The 25,251-nt window shown below is 38.8% G+C and overlaps 1 protein-coding gene across 1 annotated transcript in view; it reads left to right on the forward strand.

Moving 5' to 3' along the window:
* SMCHD1 (structural maintenance of chromosomes flexible hinge domain containing 1) overlaps positions 1 to 8,553 on the forward strand; it is a 122,228-nt gene extending 113,675 nt beyond the window's left edge. The window contains exons 46-48 of the mRNA XM_068993731.1: positions 607 to 765; positions 1,063 to 1,165; positions 7,555 to 8,553. Of these exons, the coding sequence (XP_068849832.1) occupies positions 607 to 765; positions 1,063 to 1,165; positions 7,555 to 7,579 (287 nt within the window). The 3' untranslated portion in view covers positions 7,580 to 8,553. The remainder of the gene's footprint in view (positions 1 to 606; positions 766 to 1,062; positions 1,166 to 7,554) is intronic.
* Positions 8,554 to 25,251: the final 16,698 nt, after the last annotated feature.

Consider the following 25,251-nt stretch of genomic DNA (forward strand, 5'->3'; position numbering starts at 1 on the left):
CATCCAACCATCTTATCATCTGTTACATAAAATATACTGTTTCAGCCACATTTACACTATACAGCTCAGAGGCACTGAGTACACTCATATTGTTGTGCAACTCTCATCATCATCCCTGTCTTGAATGTTTCACTTTCCTAAACTGGAATTCTGTCCCCATTGAACACTAAGTCCCCTTTCACCCTCCAAACCTCTCTTCCATCCACTAGCCCCTGGCGCCTACCAGTGTACTTTCTGACTGAATTTGACTATTCTAGTTACCTCATATAAGTGGAGTCAAACAGTATTTGTCTGCACCTAATGTATATTGGAATGCATTTTAAGGTTAATATATGTCCTACAAACAGTTTGTATCTTCTTTTCCCCGTACTGTACAAGAAATTTATTAAAGTCAAGCCGCTGAAGAAAATTAAGACTTCATAAGCACCGGTTTTTTGCCAGGATCTAGACTGTGTTTTTTTCCTTTCATTTGTTTACTGTGAACGTTAAAAGTAGTTCCATGTGTTCCTGTAACACAACACTCAGTGTTGCTGGCTCTTCCTTCCTAAAATACTGCTTTGATATGATATCAGTAGCTTTAGTCGAATGTCTCTGGTTTCTTTATAGATCTTCTCCAGCAGTACCGCACTGCTGTGTGCAGGTTGGGCAGTGTGAACGAGGATCTTAATGGGCAGCTGAAGTACCTTCACACTCCCGATATGAAGAGGAAAAAGCAAGAACTTGATGAACACGAAAAGAATCTCAAACTGATAGAGCAAAAACTAGGTACTGTACTTTCTGCGAGATCCTTCTCTGGCTGAAGATAGTGTGCATGATTGGAGAGAATTGAGCTCCAAAAAGAAAGAGTGTGAATGACCCACAACCTAAATCATAGACACCCTCGACCTCTGGGTGAACTGACCAATGTTCGTAAGCTGTTCTCTCAGCAGGTGTAATAAGAAGCATTCCCAGTATTATTTATTAATTCTTCTTCTATAAATTAAGAGGTATTTGCTTTCATTGCTTATAATTATTCTGGTCTTTTAGAAGTTAATTTTCTCTGTTTTCTTACTGTCTTTGCAGGAATGACTCCCACACGTAAGTGTAATGATTCACTGCCTCATCCAGTGACAGACTGTCCAATTCCTCCCAAGAGAATAAGAAGAGAAGCTGCAAGACAAAACAGGTGAGGCTACTGTGCCCTCAAAGCTCTTGGCTCATCATACTTTAAAAATAGCATGAGGGTGTTTACTTGCCTGTTTTGAACCAGAATTAATTTTGTTTTCTTTTTAACCCAATTGAGTGATGGCTAATGAAAATAAGCTGAAATTATTTTATATTTCCTCCTAGGATACTCTAAAAAATCATTTTCTAAAATGATTTTTTACAGATTATTTGAAAACTTTCGAATACATTGCATTTTGCTTTATAGGCTCAGCAACTTGACAGATACAGACTATGCAGAATCACTCGCACATTACTCATTTAAAAGTTGCTTATAGTATATGGTTTGGAAAATCACGTACCATTTTTGCACAACTAACCAAGAAGCCAACAAAGCCATCTGCAGCCTAACTCAATGAAGAAAATTGTCCATTTCAGATTAGATACTAGTAAGGCCATCCCACAGAAAGGCCCGTACTACTGGGGTTTCTTGTACATTATCACAAATGTTCATTTGGACTCTGCCTGAGTAAGTTTCTCCTATTGACCTTTGAGGAGTTCCACTGAGACCACGATATTTAGAATTGGTATCCCATGCCCTATCCATCTACGTATTCTATATTTATTGTAACTATTTGATTATTTTGTGCTCTGTGTTCCTGGGTGAATAAATGTGACATGGTTCTTGTCCCCATAGGAGGTCTGTAATCTTGTACAGAAGAGGGACAGTTCAAAAAAGTAAACCTTTTTCTGTATGTAAAAATATAGAATGATAAGTTTTTACAAAAGAACAGAGGACAAAGTGATACAGAACAATGGGAGAACGTGCTTGGCTGTTAGGGAAGATGCATTTTAGCAGAGAACTGAAGGATGGGAAGCCAGCTCTGTAGGGATGGCTTATAGTTAGAGGGAGAAGAGGCGTGAAAACTCTGAGAAAACAACACACCTGGCATGCCTGAGGAACTGTAAAGATGCTTGTGAGCCTAAAGGATAGTGGGTAAGAGGGAAGAGCCCCTAAGATGTGGTTGGAGAGCTAGACGGAAGCCGCAGTATGCCTCTCCCCAAAACAGCATCTTGAAAAAATGACACCAAGTCCTTACAGTGAACATTGATATATTCATATAGAAAAGACATATTCATTCTTTCCTTACATGAACATTCTGGCTAATCAAATAACTGGAGAAAGTTCTTTATAGAAGTTGTTCTTTATAAAGTTCTTTATATGAGAATGAAGTATATAAGAAGTCAGATAAAATGAAAACATCACTTTTTTTGCCATTCCTAATAAAGTAATAGGTTTTAGGCAATAATAATCTATGGATACACAAATGATTAGATAAAAAATTGGGAGGAGGACTTAATGGAAAGATAGATTGACACTCCTGAACTCATTGATTAAAAAGCAGGATATTTGCTATTATGGGATTCAGTAATAAATAACCTGAATCTAATGAAGCTTCCACTCAGTCTTCTCAGCTGGAGTTCTGTGCAGGAATTAAGCACTGCAGAAAACCATGACACTCCTGGGACAGTTCACACAGCTTGCATTCTCGATGAATAAAAGGAGGTTAATTCATTGCATAGAATGGATACCTTAAGGTGTTAGAGCATAAATCTCTCATGAATTGGAGAAGGGCCCTCAATAGAACTTCAAAAGTATACAGAAAAGAAGGGAAATTTAGGAACAAGTTAAATGATGCCACCAGGCAGCCATTAGCCAAATCTAGAATGTCAAGAGTGGGACACTGTAAATGATGATTTTGTTAATAAATCAATGACATTAAAAGAACCATAGGGAGGGACTTCCCTGGTGGCACAGTGGGTAAGAATATGCCTGCCAGTGCAGGGGACAGGGGTTCGATCCCTGGTCCAGGAAGATTTTACGTGCCACAGAGCACCTAAGCCCATGTGGCACAACTGCTGAAGCCCATGTGTCCTAGAACCTTTGCTTGGCAACAAGAGAAGCCACTGATGAGAAGCCTGCGTGCTGCAACAAAGACACCCAGGGAGAAGGGTAAACCACTGGTTATAGAATAAGTAACTGAGAGGTGTAACCGTGAAGCGCACGTGTGTACAGCTTCTTTGGACCTGGATTTGAATCTTCAAGATGACAGTTTTGAAAAAATCTGGTAAATTTTCAATCACCTGGATATTAGATATACTGAGGAATTGTGATTTTTGTGTATAGCAGCAGCATAGAGTTTACAGTAAATTAAATACACAGTTAGAAATATGTACAAAAAAATATGTACAGAGGTATTTAACAGTTGAATAATATGATGTCTGGGATATATGCTAAAACACTAGAGGACAAAAAGTGACAGCAAATCAAAACAAGAAAGGGCAAAAGGTTATTATTTCTTCTGCTTTTCTGTAGGCTTGGCATAAGTGGTAAAGAAGTATTTTATGGTAGACGGGGAACATTTTTCCAGTTTTTTAAGAGACCAAGTGAGGAAATTCCTGCCAAGCAGTTCTAGACTAAAGTCCATGTTCATAGGCTCTCCTGCATGGACTTACTAAGTTTGGACTCTAAGACTTAGAGTCACTGCAGAACCACAACCGATGCCATTGATCTGGATCTTGTTAATTAAGATTCTGTAGCAATTCAGAGGTGGTATGGGCTAAAGTTTCTTCTTTTGGTTTGTTAGTAATGGTATTTAGTAATAGTAATGGTATTTTCATTAAAGTAATGCATGTATATAAGTCAAATAGTATGTATATTTAATATACTGTATAATGTGAACTACACATATAATTTAACATTTTCTAGGCACCATTTTAAAAGAAGCAGCGAGATTAAATTTTAATAGTATTTTTTTTAACACAGTATACAAAGTATTATTGCAACATACTGCTAGTAGTATAGAAATTATTAATGAGACATTTTAAATTCTCTTTCATACAAAATCTTCAAAATTCAGAGGACAGCAAATCTGTTAGGACTAGCCACATTGCAAGTGCTCTGGAGCCACACATGGCTCGTGGCTACCAGACTGGACAGCACAGGTATCAGAAGAGCTCATGGTGATGAGATCTTATTCCTCTGCACCCTTACCCCATCCTGGTTCCCAGAGGCGGCCTTGGTTTTAACTGCTTTATTTATTCTGTTGTTGCCTCCATTTTTGGTGCACATTTATGTATGTCAGTCTTGGTTTATCAGTTTTCAGACTGTGCAGCCCACCCAGCACCTTGGTGTGGAGGTCTGTCTTGTGTTGCCTATCTAATGACTTGAACTAAATTCTTCTTGTGGTTATTTGGTTATGTTCTCGCTTACAACCATCAACGAAGATCTCTGTGCTTTTTTTCAAAGTTATTAAGTGATAAGCAACATATTATTATGGCTCTGATGATGATATAGGCAGAGTTGTGTGCTAGGATTACATTTCCCTCTGTAAGATTCTAATGTCATGACCCTACTTAGGCCACCAGTGTTCCAGACATCAGAGTCAAGTAAATCTTCTAAACCATCAGTTCTTAAAATCATGTTGAATTTTAATCCAGTTCTTAGACTGTTTCTTGAATGTTGTTAATGTCTCTGGAGTTTCTAAAAGTCTTTCTTTTTTCTTTCACTGTGTAACTTGATCATATATTCTTCCACCTGCTTTAGTAACTGTTACTAGTAATCCTGTAGGTCTTCTGGATCCTCCTTGGCTGCTCTCTTGGGTTGAATCCATTGTTTCTCGGCTTCCTTGTCATTCTCTTATAACTCCTTAGGAAAGGGTATAGATAGAAACTGCATGTCTGAATCTGTCTTCCTCTGCCTTCACATTTGATTGAGGTTTTCTGGGGATTACAGGATAGAAACAAGGCTGGAATATCAAGGAGGAGGTTCTGGGAATAATCAAGAGACAGTGGGTCACAGTCTGCCTGGTGGAACCCTGGACTCAGTCAGAGAAGTCCAGCCCAAAACAGGAGGGAACGAAATGGAGAGAAAACAGAGCCTCGACCATGCCAAGTTTTCAACCCCAGGCTTTGAGAGCTCTGTTCTCTTGTTTCTAGGTATTAACACTCTCACTAGGAAGTTAGATAGATAACAATGCTAATTAGTTAATTAAAAGTTGGTATCATGGCTTCCGATGTAGTTGGTGGCGCCCTAGAGGCTTGCCTGTTGCCAACATCTACACACTAGCAACCTGCTAGTCGGCTCTCCAGCCACACCCTTAAAGCAAAGCCTTCTTGTCCACTCCCCTGCTCCCTCCTCCCTTAAAATTCCTACTCAGAGAGCAGCCTTAATGGGAAAACAGTTCTATTTTTATTAACAGTAGACTAAATCCAGACCAGCAGCACAGTCCTTTTTCTTAAATGTAATTGTACAGGTGAGAGTCATTATGCATATGAGGGGAGTCAACAGCATGTGAGGGGAAATCCAAGATAAATAACAAAACCAACCCTGGAAGATGATTCAGCTGAACTCTTTTAAAAACTGTAATTTCTGATTAGATTGTGGAAGGAGTTACATTCGTGAAACCAAGAGGATATTAGGAGAAAGATACAGCCAGGACAGGATTACAGATCCCATTGCTGAAATTAAAGCCTTCAAAGGACAGCAGCAGAAACCAGGCGAGGAGGGGGAAAAAATTTAAAGGACTAACGTAAAGGAAACTTCCCAGAAAAATAGGGGGAATATGTGAAGAGAAAGGGGGAGATGTAGAGAACCAATTGAGACTATCAGGAATCCTAGAAAGAAGAAAATGGAGAAGAAACAACATGTGGAAAAGAATTCCCAGGGATGAAAGGGCCTGTTGAAGGCCCAGTACAATGACTGACAGAAGAAAACACCAAGAAAATTCATAGCAAATTTGTGGAATAACAAGAAAAGGGTGAAGAGTGTAAATGTTTTCAGAGAGAGACCCATATTGTCAGTACAGCTTTTTTGCATACACAAAAAGCAAACATGAAAAAGCTGTTGTCAGCAAGCTGTGTGGTGGCAGGTGAGACGATGTAGGTTGCAGATTTGCTGAATTCTAGCCTGTGGCTCCCTGTTTACATCCTGCCTATCTTTGGGAAATATTAATCACTTTAAATTTCTATTTAAAATTTAAATCACTTTAATTATCAATTTCCTTGTCCCCAGTCTCTACCTGGTCTCCATAATTCACACTATATCAAAAATGTTACTGCATTTGAAATGAAAGTATCTTTAATATTGAAATACTAATTTCATCCATACAATGGAAAACAAATTCAGCAGTAGGAATTAGCAACAATGTATGTGTTTATATGTTGTTACTAGTGTTTGTGTATTACCTATTTATATATTGTTGGCTTTCATAGGGATTATATATCATATTTCATCAACTGTAAGATGTCATTAATTATTAGAAACATCATTATTCCATAAGGCACTGAAAGAGAACACTGCAGATTAACTCATGACATAAGGTGGATTTCAGAGATGTTAAATGTGGGGAAATGTGGGTTTTAGGAACAACAGAATATACTTAGCAGTATATATTATGCAGTAGACTCATTTTCTTCAGTAGAGACTTCAGTTTTCTAATCTATTTTCTGCTCATAAAGATTACAAATTAGCTCTTTACCAAAATTGTGTGTCTTTTATTTGGAGATGGCAGTTCAGGGAACTATTGTTTAAAAAGAAAGTATAGGGCTTCCTTGGTGGTTCAGTGGTAAAGAATCCGCCCGCCCAGTGAGACACAGGTTCAATCCCTGGTCTGGAAGGATCCCACTAAGGCTGTGTGCCACAGTTATTGAGCCTGTGCCCCAACTGAGCCCATGTGCCACAACTCCTGAAGCCTGTGTGCGTTAGAACCTGTGCTCAGCAGCGAGAGAAGCCACTTCAGTGAGAAGCCCTTGTACCACAACTAGAAAGTTGCCCCCCCTTGCCACAACTAGAGAAAAAGCTACTCAAAGCAACAAAGACCCCAGCACAGCAGGCCCCCCCCCCAAGAAGAAAAAGAAAATGTATCTGAGTAAGAAAACATCTGCATAAATATATACTAAGATGTTCATCCTCTGTATGTAAATAGAGTTATGGGTATATCTTGGTGACCTTTCTCTAATAAGCATTATAATTCTTGTTAAAATTTTTAAATGGTAATTTCATTTTAGGAAAGGGGAAAATAAGCAATAATCTGCAAAATTTGTATCTAGGATACACCACTCCAAAGAACTATGTTCCACAGAATTTATCTCTTCCTCTGTATATGTTAACTTCTGCTTCTCTGTCAAGCTTTTGTTTGTGGCATTCATGTGAAAGAAATGCTTACATACAAGGATTTAATTAAGTCTGTTTATACCAAGAATTACTATAATTACTAGAACATAGTTCCACTGCGTATTTAACCACCCAGGTCTGATGAAGGAGTTACAGGGGAGGTCTGATGAGGGAGTTACAGGGAAGGAGAGCTTTGGTATGTAAAACTTAACTGTGTTTTTTTCTGCTTTGATCAGGATTATAACCAAAACTGATGTGTGAGAGATGACAGAGAGAAGGCCATTAGTCTCCCTAAGAATGCCCTGCCTTCTGCAGCTCTGTTTCAGAAGATCAAGAGGGTGACTTATGATGAATATTTCTGGGAATGATACAAGAATCTAGGCTTGCATTTCCATGTTTAGCCAAACAGAACTGGAAGCAACCATTCAGTTTTGTCAATCTCACTGGACAGTGTGGGCTTACTGGAATTATTCCAGTGGTCAGGCCCTTTGGTTGTCATTATCTTGCCAATGTGTCAGAGGAAAATATGCAATTACAGTAGTGACTGCACAGCTGGCACATAGCATTTATTAATCCTAAAGACAAGTGTATGTACTGTTTTTCAGTATGTTTATCATGAATATGCTAGAACTATTTCTTGAGAGCAGACCTTTTTATTACCTTTGTGTGAATTTATTTAACAAAACTGTTTTTGTCATGTCTAAGGCAAGTTCTAGAGGTTAGGTATTTAATTGTAAATATGAGAGGAAACTTGTAATTCAGAATAAAATCGGAAAAGCACAGGTATCTCGGAATTCACATCTTAAGACACATGGAAAAATATTAAATTGGTGGGTTAATTTTTGACAGCAAGTAGCATTTTAAATTTCTAAAGATTTATCTTGTATATATATGTATATATATATAATACGCAGCAGCATCAGTTTTATAAACATCGTTTGACTTTATTAATACTAGATTATATAGTCTCAGCCTTAATTCTACATTTATGTTATTTTGTAATTTTTTATTACTATTTTTAAAGAGTTAAAGAAGTTGTACACTCCCTCATTAAGGGAATAAAGGTCTGCTAGAAATTTGCTGCAAAAACATTTGAATTGTGTATTAATTCATGCTAATGTATGTCGATATATGTCTTTGTGTCAGTCCAAGACTATTGGTTTGTGAAGTTATTTTGTAAGGAAATACTTTTGGTACAGTTTTGTGGCCCAGCAAATCTGTGTGTTTTTTAATCCTTTCTGAATATACAGTGAGGTTAATAAAGAAGATTGTTTCTTCCTGTTGAATAGGTGTGTTTTCCTTTTTCAAAATTTAAAGTTCCATGAAAATTACCTTAGTGTAAATTATTATGATGTTTAACCTCGCTTTATAATTGGAAGGCATTTAACTGTTTTGATAAAGAAGCAAAATGGTAGTAATGAAAATTAGTTAAAAGAAAGAGTGGATTCCTTTTAAGTAAAACTAACTACTTATTAGTTATTAAATATTAGTATCAAAAAGATAAGTTTCATCTTCTAATTGTTTTTAACTTTCTGAGGTTATGACTTGGTTACTTACAGTTATGAAATGGATAGGATTAATATTTTTAGTCTGTAACTTTCAGATACTTTTAGTAAAAAAGTTTTAATTTGTATCATTTTTCTACATCTAATGTCTGCTAAACATTTTCATGGAATCATTTCATAGTTATGTAATTATATTTATAAATTTACTTTTATAGATGTTAATTTAAGATAATATTATTTTGCATGTCTTTTGAACACTTCAAAAAGAGATTGTTACATTTTAGCAGGCATATGTTTAGATTTAGAGATAAGTAGCAGCATTAAAATTTATGGGAGGACTCTTGGCCTAAAAATTAATTATCTTAAATATAATGTGAAGTTTGTCCATATCTGACTGGTGCAAGCAGTTATTTATTAATTTATCAGTAACTTGAGTATCTGAAAATACTTTACTAGTTAGAATTAATTCCCTTTTGGAGAGAAATCAAATTCGTGTTAAAGAATCACTATTCCAAGGGACAAGCAATAGAGAGACATTGATTGTATTGTTTTACATTAGGAAGCCTAATGTCAAAGTAATGTCTGATAATATAAATTCCTAGTGCTCTGATTCTTTATACTCCAGTAACAAATAGCATGAGGTAGAAAATATTTAAATCTTTGTATAGTACCATATTTAAATCTTATTAGTAGCATTTGTTTATATCTTTTTCACTTATGTCTCTCATCAGTTATTCTTAACTTTTAAAATTCTTGGTCGAAATGGAACATAATGTCTCATTTGTCTGATTTCATCTTGGTAGGAATAAAGAATTATATCGCTTGACCTATTTGTTGATATCCACTGATGAATATTTGAATTTTTTTATTAGGAATAATTAAACAATAGGAGTTCACTTTTATACTGTATAAGACCATTTGTTATGTTGGGCTAGAAATGACAGGATAATACTTAAAAGAGGAATCTTATACTTTGCATTTCTTATGATTTCACTAGTTCTGTGATATACTGATAAATGAATGCCAAATTTAGTGAAAAAATACACTTCCATGTTTTCGTAGACTAGAGATATGCCTTGATTTGTTAATCATATTGCACATTTCTCTTCTGCAATAGTTTTGCAGAGTGAATTTTTCCTGTGAAGAGTTGCTGGGAGTTCCCTTATGGCCTAGTAGTTAGGATTCCGGGCATTCACTGAAATCCATCCATGGTAGAGAACCAAGATTCTGCAAGCTGTACAGTGCAGCCAAGAAGAAAAGGAAGAACTGCTGACAGTTCAACTATGGTCCTTGGATCAAATGTTAACAAAAAGTCAAGAGAGTCATTTTTTTTCATGTGTTCAATAATAATATATTGAGCTCTGGCTACATTTGTGTTAAATGTTCATGTGTTGATTGCCTGGTGTTTTTACAGTAGAATATAGATGTGAAGGACAAAGGAGCCTGGCATGCTACAATCCATGGAGTCACAAAGAATCGGACATGACTTAACAACTGAACAGCAACAACTGGTTAGAATGAAATACCAATTTCATTAGACATTTATAAATAGGATTATTGGGATGTTTCAAAATGTAAAATTAAAAACTCCTTGGCGTTAGTTTGAAATACAGAATGGTTTTTATCAGAACATTCATAAATTCATTGATTTAGCAAATACATATATCTGCTATATGCAAACCAGTGTGTCCAACCTGTGGAAGGAGATAATAGCTACCACATGCTGAGTAAAACATTTACATATATTTTCATACATGTTTGATCCCCAAGTTAAAGAAACATTGTATAAACTCTGCCTATGCTAATCTAGGCTTTAGAACTCACCAGCTTCAAGACTAGGACAAATTACTTAACCTGTCTGTATCTTAGCTTTTCTCGTCTTTAAAATGAGGATAAAAAAATCTGGCTTAAAACTCAACATTCAAAAAACTACGATCATGGCATCTGGTCTCATCACTTCATGACAAATAGGTAAAAAATGAAAGCAGTGACAGAAATTCTCTTCTTGGGCTCCAAATCACTGCGGATGGTGACTGCAGCCATGAAATTAAAAGAAGTGTGCTTCTTGGAAGGCCATGACAAACCTAGACAGTTTATTAAAAAGCAAAGACATCACTTTGCTGACAAAGGTCTGTCTAGTCAAAGTTACGGTCTTTCCAGTATGGATGTCAAGAGTTGGACCATAAAAAAGGCTGAGCACTGAAAAATTGATGCTTTTGAACTGTGGTGCTGAAGAAGACTTGAGAGTCCCTTTGACAGCACAGTCAGTCCTAAAAAGAAGCCAATCCGGAATATTCATTGGAAGGACTGATGCTTAAACTGAAGCTCGAATATTTTGGCCACCTGATGCAAATGGCCGACTCATTGGAAAAGAGCCTGATTGCCAGGAAAGTTTAAAGGCAAAAGGAGAAGAGGGCGGCAGAGGGTGAGATGGTTGGATAGCATCACCTATTCAATGGACATGAACTTGGGTGAACTCCAAGAGATGGGAGGGACAGGGGAGTCTGGTGTACTGCAGTCCATGGGGTTACAAAGAGTCTGACACAACTTAGCAACTGAAAAACAATATACCTGTTTTCTAGGGTTTCATAATCAAATGAAACAACTGAATGGTGAATGTCGTTTGGCATTTGGTAGATTTCCAGTGGCTGTCATTTTCTTCCCTTTGTTAGGCAATTATACAGACGATCACTACATGTGATGAGACGTATGTGTGAATTGTAGGGAGATGATGGAGCATGCAACAGTGGAACTGGACCTTGACTTTGTAGGATTTATACGTGCTGCAATTTGGGGAAGGAAAAGTAGAATGCTACGAGCGAAGACAGACATAAAAGGCAGCATTTCTTTGGAAGGAGCTCAAACTGACTGGAGTCCAAGGGAACGTAAAATCAGATCTATGTTGGATGCAGATCTCTAAGACCTTGGGCTTTTAAGGAAATATTGAATCAGTACGAGCAAGTTAAGTTTTTCAGCAGTCGTAATTAAACCTATGCTTTAAGAATTAAATGTGGGGGAATCCCCAACAATCCGTCGGTTAGGACTCCATGCTTCCACTTCAGGGATGGGATGGGGGGGCGCACATAGGCTCAACCCCTAATCCAAGAACTAAGATGCTGCATGGTGCCACCAAAAAAGAAAAATGAATTCTATGACAATATTAACTAAATGTGCTGGGTACAACTTTTGCTAAGACAGCCTGAGGAGCTCTGCTGACCCTGCTCCCCAGTAACTGGTAAGAAGCATTAAAAGTAACCATTTAAAATCTCTAGGGACTTGTCTGGTTGGTCTAAGGGTTAAGAACCCACCTGCCAGGGACGTGAGTTCAGTCCCTGGTCTGGGAAGATACCACATGCCATTGAGCAACTAAGCCTGTGTGCCACAACTACTGAGACTGCTGTAGTGCCTGTGAGCCCCAAGTACTGACCCACAATGCCCTAGAGCCCATGCTCCACAAGAGAAGCCACCACAATGAAAAGCCCAGGCCCTGTAACTAGAGAAAGCACTCGTGCAGCAAGGAAGACCCAGCATAGCAATAAATATTTTTAAAAAACTTACCTAAAACTTCTAAGAATGACTCTTAAGGACAGAATTAGTAAATAAAGAAACATCTATTCAAGAAAATATAAGAAAATTCTGCAGAAAAGTTGAGAATCTGGTATTTTAAACCAAACCTGATTGTCCCACCTCCCAGCTCAGCGAGGCGGAGGCCCCAGTCCAGACTGCTGCAGCCAGGATTTTCATGCCCCTGTCCCTCTACCTCCAAGCCAGGAGGAGCAAGACTTCAGTGCTTTCTTACTGTGACCACAACTGCCTTTTGCTGGAAACTTCAGTCCCAGGTCAGTGTGGTCAAGTGGTGAGGGCTGTCTCCTTCCTCCCAGGCCCTACTTGTAGGATGGAGGCTCCGCCCTGGATGTGTCATGCTGAGAATAATGTAGCCTTGATAGCCCTTCCTCTGGCCCATGAGGTGGTGGTTCCAGCCCAGGAGAAGTAAGCCAAGAGGACCTCAGGTAGTCTCCCCCTCAACCATGTTTAGCCCCTAGAGTACAGTGTTACTCAGAAATTTGCCATCATCCCCAGCTTCAGAATCCTAGCTCTGAGATTTTGTTTGGGAGGAAGGAGGGGAGATAAACATGTAAAACAAATAGTTCCTAATTACTTCACAGAGGAACTGGCTTTGTTTACAACATGGAGAAATTTAAGAGCATTCTCAAAAAACAATGGAGGTTGTATAGGAAATAGGGAAGAGGTCCATGGATCTAATGAAGATAAAATATATAGGCTGGCTAGCTTTCAGGAATAAGACACCTGGAAGAAGCCCCCCTTGGGTCTTTAAATATCAAACACTGGGAACAAATATCAAACGCCAGGAGATAATGAAGGACAGGGAAGCCTGGCATGCTGCAGTCCATGGGGTCTCAGAGTCGGACACAACACTGACTACACAAGAACAACCTCAGAAACTTCATCCCCCTCAAGAAAAAAGCTGTAATCTTTTTGATTAAAAAGTTTTGCTCTAGGACACTTACATAAATGATAGAGCAATGAACCAGCTATTCATGGATCTAACACCTTTAACATCTGATTGTAGGGTCAAGGAAAGAGAAGAGAGTCCCAACAACACCTCTGTTATCCCAAAGTGACTTGGGGTATACCTGGAGCTGTGCCTCCCTGAAGAGGAAGGTCCAATTTAACACTGGAGGATGGATGGGGACGTAGATTTCACTAAAATAATCTGAAAAAAAAAAAAAAAAGTAGAGCTTCCCTGGTGGCTCAGACAGTGAAGAATCTGCCTGCAATGCAGGAGACCCAGGTTCAATTCCTGGGTTGGGACGATCCCCTGGAGAAGGAAATGGCTACTTACTCCAATATTCTTGCCTGGAGAAGCCCATGGACAGAGGAGCATGACCAGTTACTAAATTAGGAAATAAGCCCCAGAGGGGGTTGAACCAGTACCCAAAGTTGTAATACGTTATCTAAAATGTGCCCTTTCCAACAAAAATATGAGATGCAAAGAAATTGAAAAGTATGACTCCCACAGAAAATACGACAGCAGAAACTGCCTGTGAGAACTAATTGTTAGGTTTAACAGAAAAATATTTTGAAGTAGCCATTGTCAATATGTGCACGGAAGTAAAGAAAAGCTTGATTAAGCAATTGAAGGTACGGTGACAATGTCTTTGTCAAATTAAGGATATCAATAAAAAAATTTTAAACTATATAGAAACTGGACTTGAACGATAACTGAAATAAGCAATTCACTAGAATGACTTAACATTTATCTGGCAGAAGAGAGAATTAGTGGACTTGGAGATAGAATAATAAAGAGACTAGGCAGTTCGAACAGAGAAAAAAGAATGAAAAATGAGTAGAGGCTAAGAGAAAGTGCACCTAACAAAGTATGTGGACATATTTTTCAGTTTATTCACAATTTATTATAAAAGGCAATAGTTATGCAGACAGTGAGAGTTCCGAAATAAACCTTTGCTTCTGTGGTCAACTGATTTTCATAAAGGGTGTCAAGAATCAACCAAAGGGAAAACAGTCGTCTATTTGACAAATAGTGCTGAATAACTGGACAGTAAGCAAAAATGAAATGATCCCACCTCACACCATGTACAAAAACTACCTTTAAAAAGTTAAAAAAAACCTAAATAGAAAAGCAAAAACATTTAACTCCTAGAAGAAAACATAGAGGTAAATCTTCATGGCCTTGGATTTGGTGAAGAATTCTTAGATATGACACCAAAATCTAGAGCAACAAAAGGGGATAATCAGATTTCATCAAGATTAGACGATTTTGCTTCAAAGCATACTCAACATGAAATGGCAACCAGCAGAATGGTGGAAAATATTTACAAATCATATACATGATAAGGGACATATCTAGAATATATGAAGAACCCATGTAACTGAATAATAAAAGTACAAACTCAATTTAAAAATAGACAAAGGATATGAAGAGAGATTTCTCCAAAAAAAAAAAAATACACAGATCCTTAACAAGCACATGAAAGATGTTTTATCATTCATCAGGGAAGGAAACAAAACCACTCTGAGACACTACTTCATGTCCACTAGGATGGCTAATCAAAAAGTCAGATAACAGCAATTTGGTCAAGAAGATGTAGAAATTAGAAGTCTTATGTGTTGCTGTTAAGAATGTAAAATGATCCAGTCACCTTGGAGAACAGTGTTGATGAGGCAGTTTCTCAAATGATTAATCATAGTATTACCATTCGACCCAGTAATTCCATTCCTGGGTATATACCCAAGAGCAATGAAATCATTTGTCCACAGAGAAACTTGTACATGAATGTTACAACAGCATGACTCATAAAACTAAAAGGTATCCATCAAGGAATGAATGAAATTTTTAATATCCACCAGGAAAAAATAAAATATGAAGAAAGCACCAATACGTGTTACAATATGGATGAACCACAAAAACATCAAGTGAAAAAAGTAAGTCACAAAGACCACATACCGTTGTGATTCCACTCCTATGAAAATTTAGAATAGGAAAGTCTATAGCAACAGGAAGATAAGTGGTTGCTTAGAGTGGTAGGAGGGTGTGAAGGAGTAGGATTCATCTGATAGACAAAAGGTACAGAATTATCCATATGGATTGAATTGTGAAATGGCAACCCACTCCAGTGTTCTTGCCTGGAGAATCCCAGGGACGGGGGAGCCTGGTGGGCTGCTGTCTCTGGGGTTGCACAGAGTCGGACACGACTGAAGTGACTTAGCAGCAGCAGCAAAAGATCCTGAAGTTCAAACTCTAATACCTCAGAATTTGGCCTTGTTTGAAAAAACAAAGTAATCAAGTGAAAATGAGATCATAAGGTGGGTTCTACCCCCCATGGAACTGATGTTTTTATGAAAAGGAAAATTCTGGACACAGACACTAACAGAAGACAGTGAAGACACCCAGGGACACGATAGCCTTGTGGCTAGAATACGCAGCTACACACTGCACAGCCAGAAACCAGAAGAGGAAGGGAGGGTTGAACACTGAATGTTCGTGTCCTCCCCAAACTCATACACTGAAAGCTGTTCACAAATGTGAGGGGGTTTGGAGGTGAGATCTTTGGTTATGAGGGTTGAGCCCAGGTGAATGGGATTAGTGCCCTTATTTATAAAAGAGACATCAGAGATATCCCCTTCTCCTTCCACCACATGAGGACACAGCAGAAAGATGGCCACCAAGAAGCAGGTTCCCATCAGATGCCAAATCTATCCACACCCTAATCTTGGACTGCCCAGCTTCCAGACGGTGAGAAAGAAATTTCTGTAGTTATGAGCCAGCCAATCTATGGTATTCTCTTTCAGCAGCCTAAACAGACTAAATCAGAAGGATTCTTAAAGCATGGCACTGCTAGAACCTTGATTTCAGACTTGTGGTCAAACAAGAGATGGCAAGAGTGAACGTTGACATTCTAGGAATCAGTGAACTAAAATGGACTGGAATGGGTGAATTTAACTCAGATGACCATTATATCTACTATTGTGGGCAGGAATCCCTCAGAAGAAATGGAGTAGCCATCATGGTCAGCAAAAGAGTCCGAAATGCAGTACTTGGATGCAGTCTCAACAACGACAGAATGATGTCTGTTCATTTCCAACGCAAACCATTCAATATCACTGTAATCCAAGTCTATGCCCCAACCAGTAATGCTGAAGAAGCTGAAGTTGAACAGTTCTATGAAGACCTACAAGACCTTGTAGAACTAACACCCAAAAAAGATGTCCTTTTCATTATAGGGGACTGGAATGCAAAAGTAGGAAGTCAAGAAACACCTGGAGTAACAGGCAAATTTGGCCTCGGAATGCGGAATGAAGCAGGGCAAAGACTAATAGAGTTTTGCCAAGAAAATGCACTGGTCATAGCAAACACCCTCTTCCAACAACACAAGAGAAGACTCTACACATGAACATCACCAGACGGTCAACACCGAAATCAGTTGATTATATTCTTTGCAGCCAAAGATGGAGAAGCTCTATACAGTCAGCAAAAACAAGACCAGGAGCTGACTGTGGCTCAGAACATGAACTCCTTATTGCCCAATTCAGACTTAAATTGAAGAAAAGTAGGGAAAACCGCTAGACCATTTAGGTATGACCTAAATCAAATCCCTTATGATTATACAGTGGAAGTGAGAAATAGATTTAAGGGCCTAGATCTGATAGACAGAGTGCCTGATGAACTATGGAATGAGGTTTGTGACATTGTACAGGAGACAGAGATCAAGACCATCCCCTGGAAAAGAAATGCAAAAAAGCAAACTGGCTGTCTGGGGAGGGCTTACAAATAGCTGTGAAAAGAAGAGAGGCGAAAAGCAAAGGAGAAAAGGAAAGATATAAGCATCTGAATGCAGAGTTCCAAAGAATAGCAAGAAGACATAAGAAAGCCTCCTTCAGCAATCAATGCAAAGAAATAGAGGAAAACAACAGAATGGGAAAGACTAGAGATCTCTTCAAGAAAATTAGAGCTACCAAGGGAACATTTCATGCAAAGATGGGCTCGATAAAGGACAGAAATGGTCTGGACCTAACAGAAGCAGAAAATATTAAGAAGAGGTGGCAAGAATACACAGAAGAACTGTACTAAAAAGATCTTCATGACCCAGATAATCACGATGGTGTGATCACTCATCTAGAGCCAGACATCCTGGAATGTGAAGTCAAGTGGGCCTTAGAAAGCATCAGTACAAACAAAGCTAGTGGAGGTGATGGAATTCCAGTTGAGCTATTTCAAATCCTGAAAGATGATGCTGTGAAAGTGCTGCCAGCCAATTTGGAAAACTCAGCAGTGGCCACAGGCCTGGAAAAGGTCAATTTTCATTCCAATCCCAAAGAAAGGCAATGCCAAAGAATGCTCAAACTACCACACAATTGCACTCATCTCACATGCTAGTAAAGTAATGCACAAAATCCTCCAAGCCAGGCTTCAACAATACATGAACTGTGAACTTCCTGATGTTCAAGATGGTTTTAGAAAAGGCAGAGGAACCAGAGATCAAATGGCCAACATCCGCTGGATCATTGTAAAAGCAAGAGAGTTCCAGAAAAAACATCAATTTCTGCTTTATTGACTATGCCAAAGCCTTTGACTGTGTGGATCACAAAAACTGTGGAAAATTCTGAGATGGGAATACCAGACCACCTGACCTGCCTCTTGAGAAACCTGTATGCAGGTCAGGAAGCAACAGTTAGAACTGGACATGGAACAACAGACTGGTTCCAAATAGGAAAAGGAGTACGTCAAGGCTGTATATTGTCACCCTGCTTATTTAACTTCTATGCAGAGTACATCATGAGAAACGCTGGGCTGGAGGAAACACAAGCTGGAATCAAGATTGCCGGGAGAAATCTCAATAACCTCAGATATACAGATGACACCACCCTTACGGCAGAAAGTGTAGAGGAACTAAAAAGCCTCTTGATGAAAGTGAAAGAGGGGAGTGAAAAAGTTGACTTAAAGCTCAACATTCAGAAAACGAAGATCATGGCATCTGGTCCCATCACTTCATGGGAAATAGATGGGGAAACAGTGGAAACAGTATTAGAATTTATTTTGGGGGGCTCCAAAATCACTGCAGATGGTGACTGCAGCCATGAAATTAAAAGACGCTTACTCCTTGGAAGAAAAGTTATGACCAACCTAGATAGCATATTCAAAAGCAGAGACATTACTTTGCCGACTAAAGTCCGTCTAGTCAAGGCTATGGTTTTTCCAGTAGTCATGTATGGATGTGAGAGTTGGACTGTGAAGAAGGCTGAGCGCTGAAGAATTGATGGTTTTGAACTGTGGTGTTGGAGAAGACTCTTGAGAGTCCCTTGGACTGCAAGGAGATCCAACCAGTCTATTCTGAAGGAGATCAGCCCTGGGATTTCTTTGGAAGGACTGATGCTAAAGCTGAAACTCCAATACTTTGGCCACCTCATGCGAAGAGTTGACTCATTGGAAAAGACTCTGATGCTGGAAGGGATTGGGGGCAGGAGGAGAAGGGGATGACAGAGGATGAGATGGCTGGAGGGAATCACTGACTCGATGGACATGAGTCTGAGTGAACTCTGGGAGTTGGAATGGACAGGGAGGCCTGGCGTGCTGCAATTCATGGGATCGCAAAGACTCGGACACGACTGAGCGACTGAACTGAACTGAACCTCCAAAACTGAGGCATTTATGTTGTTTCAAGCCATCTAGTTTTTGGTACTTTATAATGGCAACCCTAGGAAATTAATACCAGAGGTGACAGCTAAAAAATATAAGATTTCCACATGAGATGATAAGAAGGTTCCCAAAATGACTGTAGTAATGGTTGCACATGTTTATAAATGTACTGAAACTATTGCATTATTAATGTTAAATGGATCAGTTGTATAGAACATGAATTATATTTCACTTTTTAAAGTAGAAATATTGGGTTTAGCCAAAAAGTTAGTTTGGGTTTTAAAATCTTTCTAAACAAAATGTTCTATTGGGCCAACCCAATAGAAGACCAAAAATTCATGAATTTGTGGAAATTTAAAGACACATTTTTTAAAAATCAATGAATCAAGGAAAACACAAAGGAAATTAAAAAATACTTTGAGATTAATGAAAATGAAATATAATACACCAAAACACATGAAACACAATGAAAGCACAACTGAGAGAAATTTATAGCTGTAAATGCTTATATTAATATATAAGAAAGACTGAAATCAACTCTTCCTTTATAACCTAAGGATCTAAAAAAGAACAAACTAAACCCAAAGCTAGTAGAAGGAAAGAAATGATAAAGAATAGAGATAAGTAAAATAGAATATTAAAAAAGAAAATGAATGATTGATATCAAAAATTGGTTCTTGGAAAAGATCAGATTGACAATCTTTAGCTCAGTGGACTATGGGAGAAAGATACAAATTACTAAAATCTGAAATGAAAATGGGGACTTTACAAATGATTCTAGAGAAATGTAAAGGATTATAAGAGAGTGCTATGAACAATTGTATGCCGAAAAAGTTGGATAACCTAGATGAAACAGACAAATTCCTAGAAACTGTGCTAAACATGTTACTTTATTTCTAATCACAACTCTGTGAAACCCTTTTAATTCACTGAGAAGAACAGTCATTGTGCACAGACATAGAACCATTACTATGGCGTTGGGCTTACTGCTGAGTCCGGGCTTATTGAAACGAAGAGAATGATGAGGCTCTCCCTTTGGCAGCCCCAAGTTCATCATCTTTATGCATCTAAGGGTGCGGTTGATGGGTTTCAGGGTATTTGACTATGCAACTGTAAAAAAAAAAGTAGTGTAAAACTTTTCCAAAGCAGTTTTACCACTTTACACCCCCACCAGCAGTAAGGTAGGGTTTCTCCATGTCCACAATAGCACTTGGTGTTGTCAGACTTTTAGATTTTTGTCAGTCTGGTAATGCATAGTGGTAGCATTATCAATTTGCATTAGATATTCATTAATTACTTAGATATTGCTCTGTACGTCCATGATTATTAATGAGGCTGAACATGTTTTTTTATTGACCATTTGAGTTTCCTCTTTTGTGAAGGGCAGATTGCCCGTTTTTCTTTTGGATTGTTTGTCTCTTTCTTGTTGACTTGTTGATTTGTTAAATCAATTCCTCTATCAGTTCCTTATCAGTTATACGTTGCAACATGTGAGAGAGTCCGGCTCCTGGAAAGCTTCAGAGAATGAACGAAGACTGTCAGGGTCTTGTAGGTGAAGCTGAAGTTCTCCAGGCATAGAGAAAATTCCACACAGAGAACAGTTTATGCAGAGATGATATTTGCTTGAGGGCCTCCAAACTAACTAGAAAAAAAAGGTAAAAAGACCTGCTTTCCCTCCTTAGGCAAATGAGATTTGTTTCTGCATTTCATGCTCCTGTTTTTGAAGACTAGTTTTAATGTGGATGAAATGGCTCTGGTGGATTTGTGTGTTTCTCCAGTCTGGCCTTTATCTCTGCACCTCAGCCTTTGAAGGTTCATCTGTGATAAAGCATGACATATCTGGAGGGGGTCGCAAATTGGACTGAATCATCCTCTAAACAAAATAGTTTCCATTTCCAGACTTGTTCCCTTTCAGTGTTGGAACTATTTTAAAGAAATACTTAAAACCCCACCTTTGGGAGGTTTTTCATAGTGGATCTGCCCTTCTAAAGACATAATTTATTTGTGTTTTCCTGGGAATCATTTAGGAACAGCAGTTCAAAGCTCGAAATGGATTTTCCTTTTATTTGTTATCTCTACAGTTGACAGATGCCTCTGACGAAGCTGTGCTTTGGCAGGGCTAGGTTCTTCCAGTTTTTTAACAGTACAGTGAAGAAGAACTGTAATTCTGAGGCGACTTATCAATGCCTCTGAAACCTTATTTGGCCCCTCATTACCTCATTCATTAGGGCGGGAGGCACTCCGGCCAGAGATCACATGCTTTGGCTGAGGGAGAGGGTGACTCTTATTTTGTTTTCTGACAGACAGGGCTTTGGAGTGGGGTGGAGAAGGGTTGAAAACAGTCATTTCTTGGCTACTTGGGTCCATTTACAAGTGAGAAAGAGAAACAAGATCTCTGGAGGTTGGTCTCCCCAGTTACAGTGGATGTGATGTAAGCAGAGCTGGTTAAGGACCAAGGAAAACTTAGAGGGGATAGGATGTATTCACATTGTTTATATTTGTTAAACGGTTAAAGCAAAGCATATACTTCTGTTCAAAGTTTGAGTTTTCAACTTGACTCTAAGTTAGCGTCCCCAGATTATTCCAGTTCTCACTCAAGTTTAATGCCCCTTGCCCCAATATATTATGTATGTTAATCTGATCCACTGTCTTATAAAAATTAGACACCTGTCTGCTTTCTTTCATTCATTCAACCAATGTTATTCACCAAGTATTCTGTGCCAGGCACTGTGCTAGTTATTACCAACAAAATAAAACAAATCAATAGTTTTTCTTCAACAAATGTTTAAGCCATGGTGTTGGAGGTCAGAGTTGCTGTGTCTTTTGGGAAGGAAGGGTTAATGATTGCAAGGGCTGTGAGGGGCCCTGAGTGGGGCTGGTCATGTTTTGCTTTGTGATGTGGGTGCTGGTTATGTAACTGCCTGCATTTTGTGAAAAATTCAGTGAGCTGATCACATTTTATGCATTTTTTGAAAAAACGCTATGCTTTGATAAAATGTGCATTAGAAAACCGCAATCGACAAAGATTTATGTTTTAAAAACCTTTGTGAAGTTGGAATCCCCAGTGAGAAAGTGAAGATTCTTTTAGGGTTGAAACCCATTGGAACTGAGTGCTGGTGCCTTTTCTCTAGTGTCCTTCCTATTTCTGGGATTATTCCCTGGTGGCTCACATGGTAAAGAATCCGCCTTTAATGCAGAAGACACAGGTTTGATCCCTGGGTTGGGAAGATCCCCTGGAGAAGGGAATGGCTACCTAACTCCAGTATTCTCACCTGGAGAACTCCACGGGCAGAGGAGCCTGGCAAGCTAGAGTCCGTGGTGTCACGAAGAGGCAGACACAACTGACAGACGAACACTTCCTATTTCTCCCAGGAAACCTGGCACCACACTTAGCCCCCAGACAGCACTTCAGAAAGCATAACCTCAGACTACTCAGGGAATGAACTATTTTGTTTTCATATTTTTGAAAAGCTGAAGGAAAACATGTGAGGATGTTGCAGAGAACGAAGGCAGTTTCCTCCTCGGGCCCTCAATATTCACTGAACGTGAAACTCTGGTCTCACCTTGTATTTTCCGTTAGTCATAAGACATTAGCAACTTCTCTCTGGTCACAACTTATTCACATTGTTTTAGTCTCTGTAACCAGAACGTGTTCAGAGATGTCAGTGGGTTCAGATTGTGAGCTGCTCTTGAGAAGGGCCCTCCTAGTCCACTCCATTTAAAGGAGCTGTGGCTGGAGCGCTTAAAGCAGAATGTCGCCACGGCACTGTTCTTTTTCCTTCGCTCTCAGGGATGAGTTCTAAAGTGATTACGTCTGAGAAGACAGAGCCAAGGAAAGTTCATGCAGATATCCAGCTTCATCAGCAACCAACTAAACAAAGCAAGTCTCCAGAGCCTAGTCTGCCTTCTCAATTATAATATCAACTTCAAAAAGTTACCAAAATGCATGAGGCAATAACAGAAACTTGCCCTGAGTAAAGTTAGGACTTAGGGCAGTTCACTTTGTTCCTATTTTCTGATTTTGTTATTTGGATTGATGTTTATTAGTGTTTTCTTTAGCTTTTATAAACACTTTGTTTATGCTAAACAGAGTTGTGGTTTTCAGTTCATTTTGGATCCTTAGAGTGACCATATAATTTATTGTCTAAACCCGGGCACTTTTGAAGATGAAAAGAGACACTAAAAATAATTAACAGTGTTAACTGATCCACAGCAGGAGTAACCTGGGACTGACTTGGGCAAATCAGGACATCTGGTCATCCCACCTCTCTTTTAGATGAGGAGGGGAAAGAGCTAGAGGGTTTTGTCTCTGTTTTTTGTTTTGTGTTTGCACAGGCCTATAATATACTTTTAAATAGTGACATGTCCTACACTCTTTCCTCATGTTCATTACCCCTCAATCCCAACCAGCCTCCCTACCTCACCTAACTCCTGGCTACTTTTTTATTAAGTTTAATTTTAAAAAGTGAAATATAGTTGATTTACAATGTTTTGGGTGCACAGCAAAGTGATTCAGTTATACATATATATATATAAATTAAATATATTTTTTCAGATTCAGTTCCATTATAGGTTATTACAAGATGTTGACTACAGTTCCTTGTGCTTACAGTAGGTCCTTGTTGTGTATTTATTGTATATATAAAGCAACGTATCTGTTAATCCCAAACTCCCAATTTATCCCTCCTGCACCTCCTTTCCACTTTGGTAAGCATAAGTTTGTTTTCTACATCTGTGAGTCTATTTCTGTTTTGTAAGTAAGTTCACTTGTATTATTTTTTTTAGATTCCACGTATAAGGATATGGAATGTGATGTCATATTTGTCTGTCTTTGTCTGACTTACATAGTATGATCATCTCTAGATCCATCCGTGTTCCTGCAACCTCCTGGCTACTTCTAAGGCCACATACTTAGGCCCAGCTACTCTGCCAGCTGGCACTTGCCTTTTTTGATTAAACGTATGTCACGTGCAAGGCCACATTAATTGCTCCTTCCTCTCTTACAAATCACATTCATTTCGATATAGCTGATTAAAGCAAAACAAAAACTAAAGCAACTCAAACCCATACTTCTCCGTGGTCTTTCTAAATTAATACCGCACTTTTCTGACTGTCCCAAGCTCTTATTTCTTCATCATCACCTAGTACATGGTGTGTTTACTGTGCTATGTTCTATTTACTGAACATAACTTTGTACGTGTGAACTCATTTCATACATGTGTGTTTTGCTTTCCAGCCAGTTAAGATGATAAAGAACTAAATTTCTTTTTCTCTGGCTCACATGTTGCCTGGCAGGGTTCCATATGCAGAGCTTCCTCAATATGCTTACTGATAAAACAAATTTTTTAAATTCTTTATTTGTTTTTGATTGTGCTGGGTCTTCATTGTTGCGTGTGGGCTTTCTCTAGTGGCCGCAAGCAGAGGCTACTCTGTAGTTGCTGTATGGGGGCTTCTCACTGCGGTGGCTTCTTTCGTTTAGGCTCCCAGGTTCTAGAGCACAGGCTCAGTAATTGTGGTGCACAGGCTTCATTGCCCTGAGGCATGTAGAATCTTCCCAGTCCAGGGACTGAACCCATGTCCTCTGCACTGGCAGGCGAATTCTTATTCACTGGACCTCCAGAGAAGTCCGCAACAAATTATTTGATGGCCACAAAATTCCAAGAACTTTCCTTTCCCATTCCCCAATGTAGTATTTCCTTACTGTTCCCAGACTTAAGTTGAAATACAGTCTTCATTTTTCACAGATTCTATATTTATGAAGTTGGCTCTTCACCAAGTTTATTTGTAACTCTGAAAGCAACACTTGCAGCACTTTCTGACCATTGGTGGACTTGAGCAGAGTGTCAGAAAAATTGGCTTGCCCCACTGTGCACGTTTCCAGCTGAGGTCCAGCCAGATAATGCTCTGCCTTCTTGTTTTATGTCTCATACTAAAAGTGTGAAAAGAAGTGTCCTTTTCATGGGAAATTGAATGCCATGTTTTTTGTATTTTCGTGCTTTTTGTTGGTAGTTTTGTTGTTTAAAATGGTCCCCAAGTACATGAAGTGTTGCCTTGTGTTGCTTAGCGCAAGACGGCTGTGAAATGCCTTATGGAGAAAATATGTGTGTGAGATAAGCTTTGTTTAGGCACGAGTTACACTGGTGTTGACTTTGAGATCACTGTTAATGAATCTATAATATGTATTAAACAAGGTGTGTATTGACTGGTTGACAAAAGCATTGTAACCAGAGGCTTCCTACTCCTGTATTTCC

This window comes from Capricornis sumatraensis, chromosome 21 (assembly GCF_032405125.1).
Source record: "Capricornis sumatraensis isolate serow.1 chromosome 21, serow.2, whole genome shotgun sequence".
NCBI classification, from domain to species: Eukaryota; Metazoa; Chordata; class Mammalia; order Artiodactyla; family Bovidae; genus Capricornis; species Capricornis sumatraensis.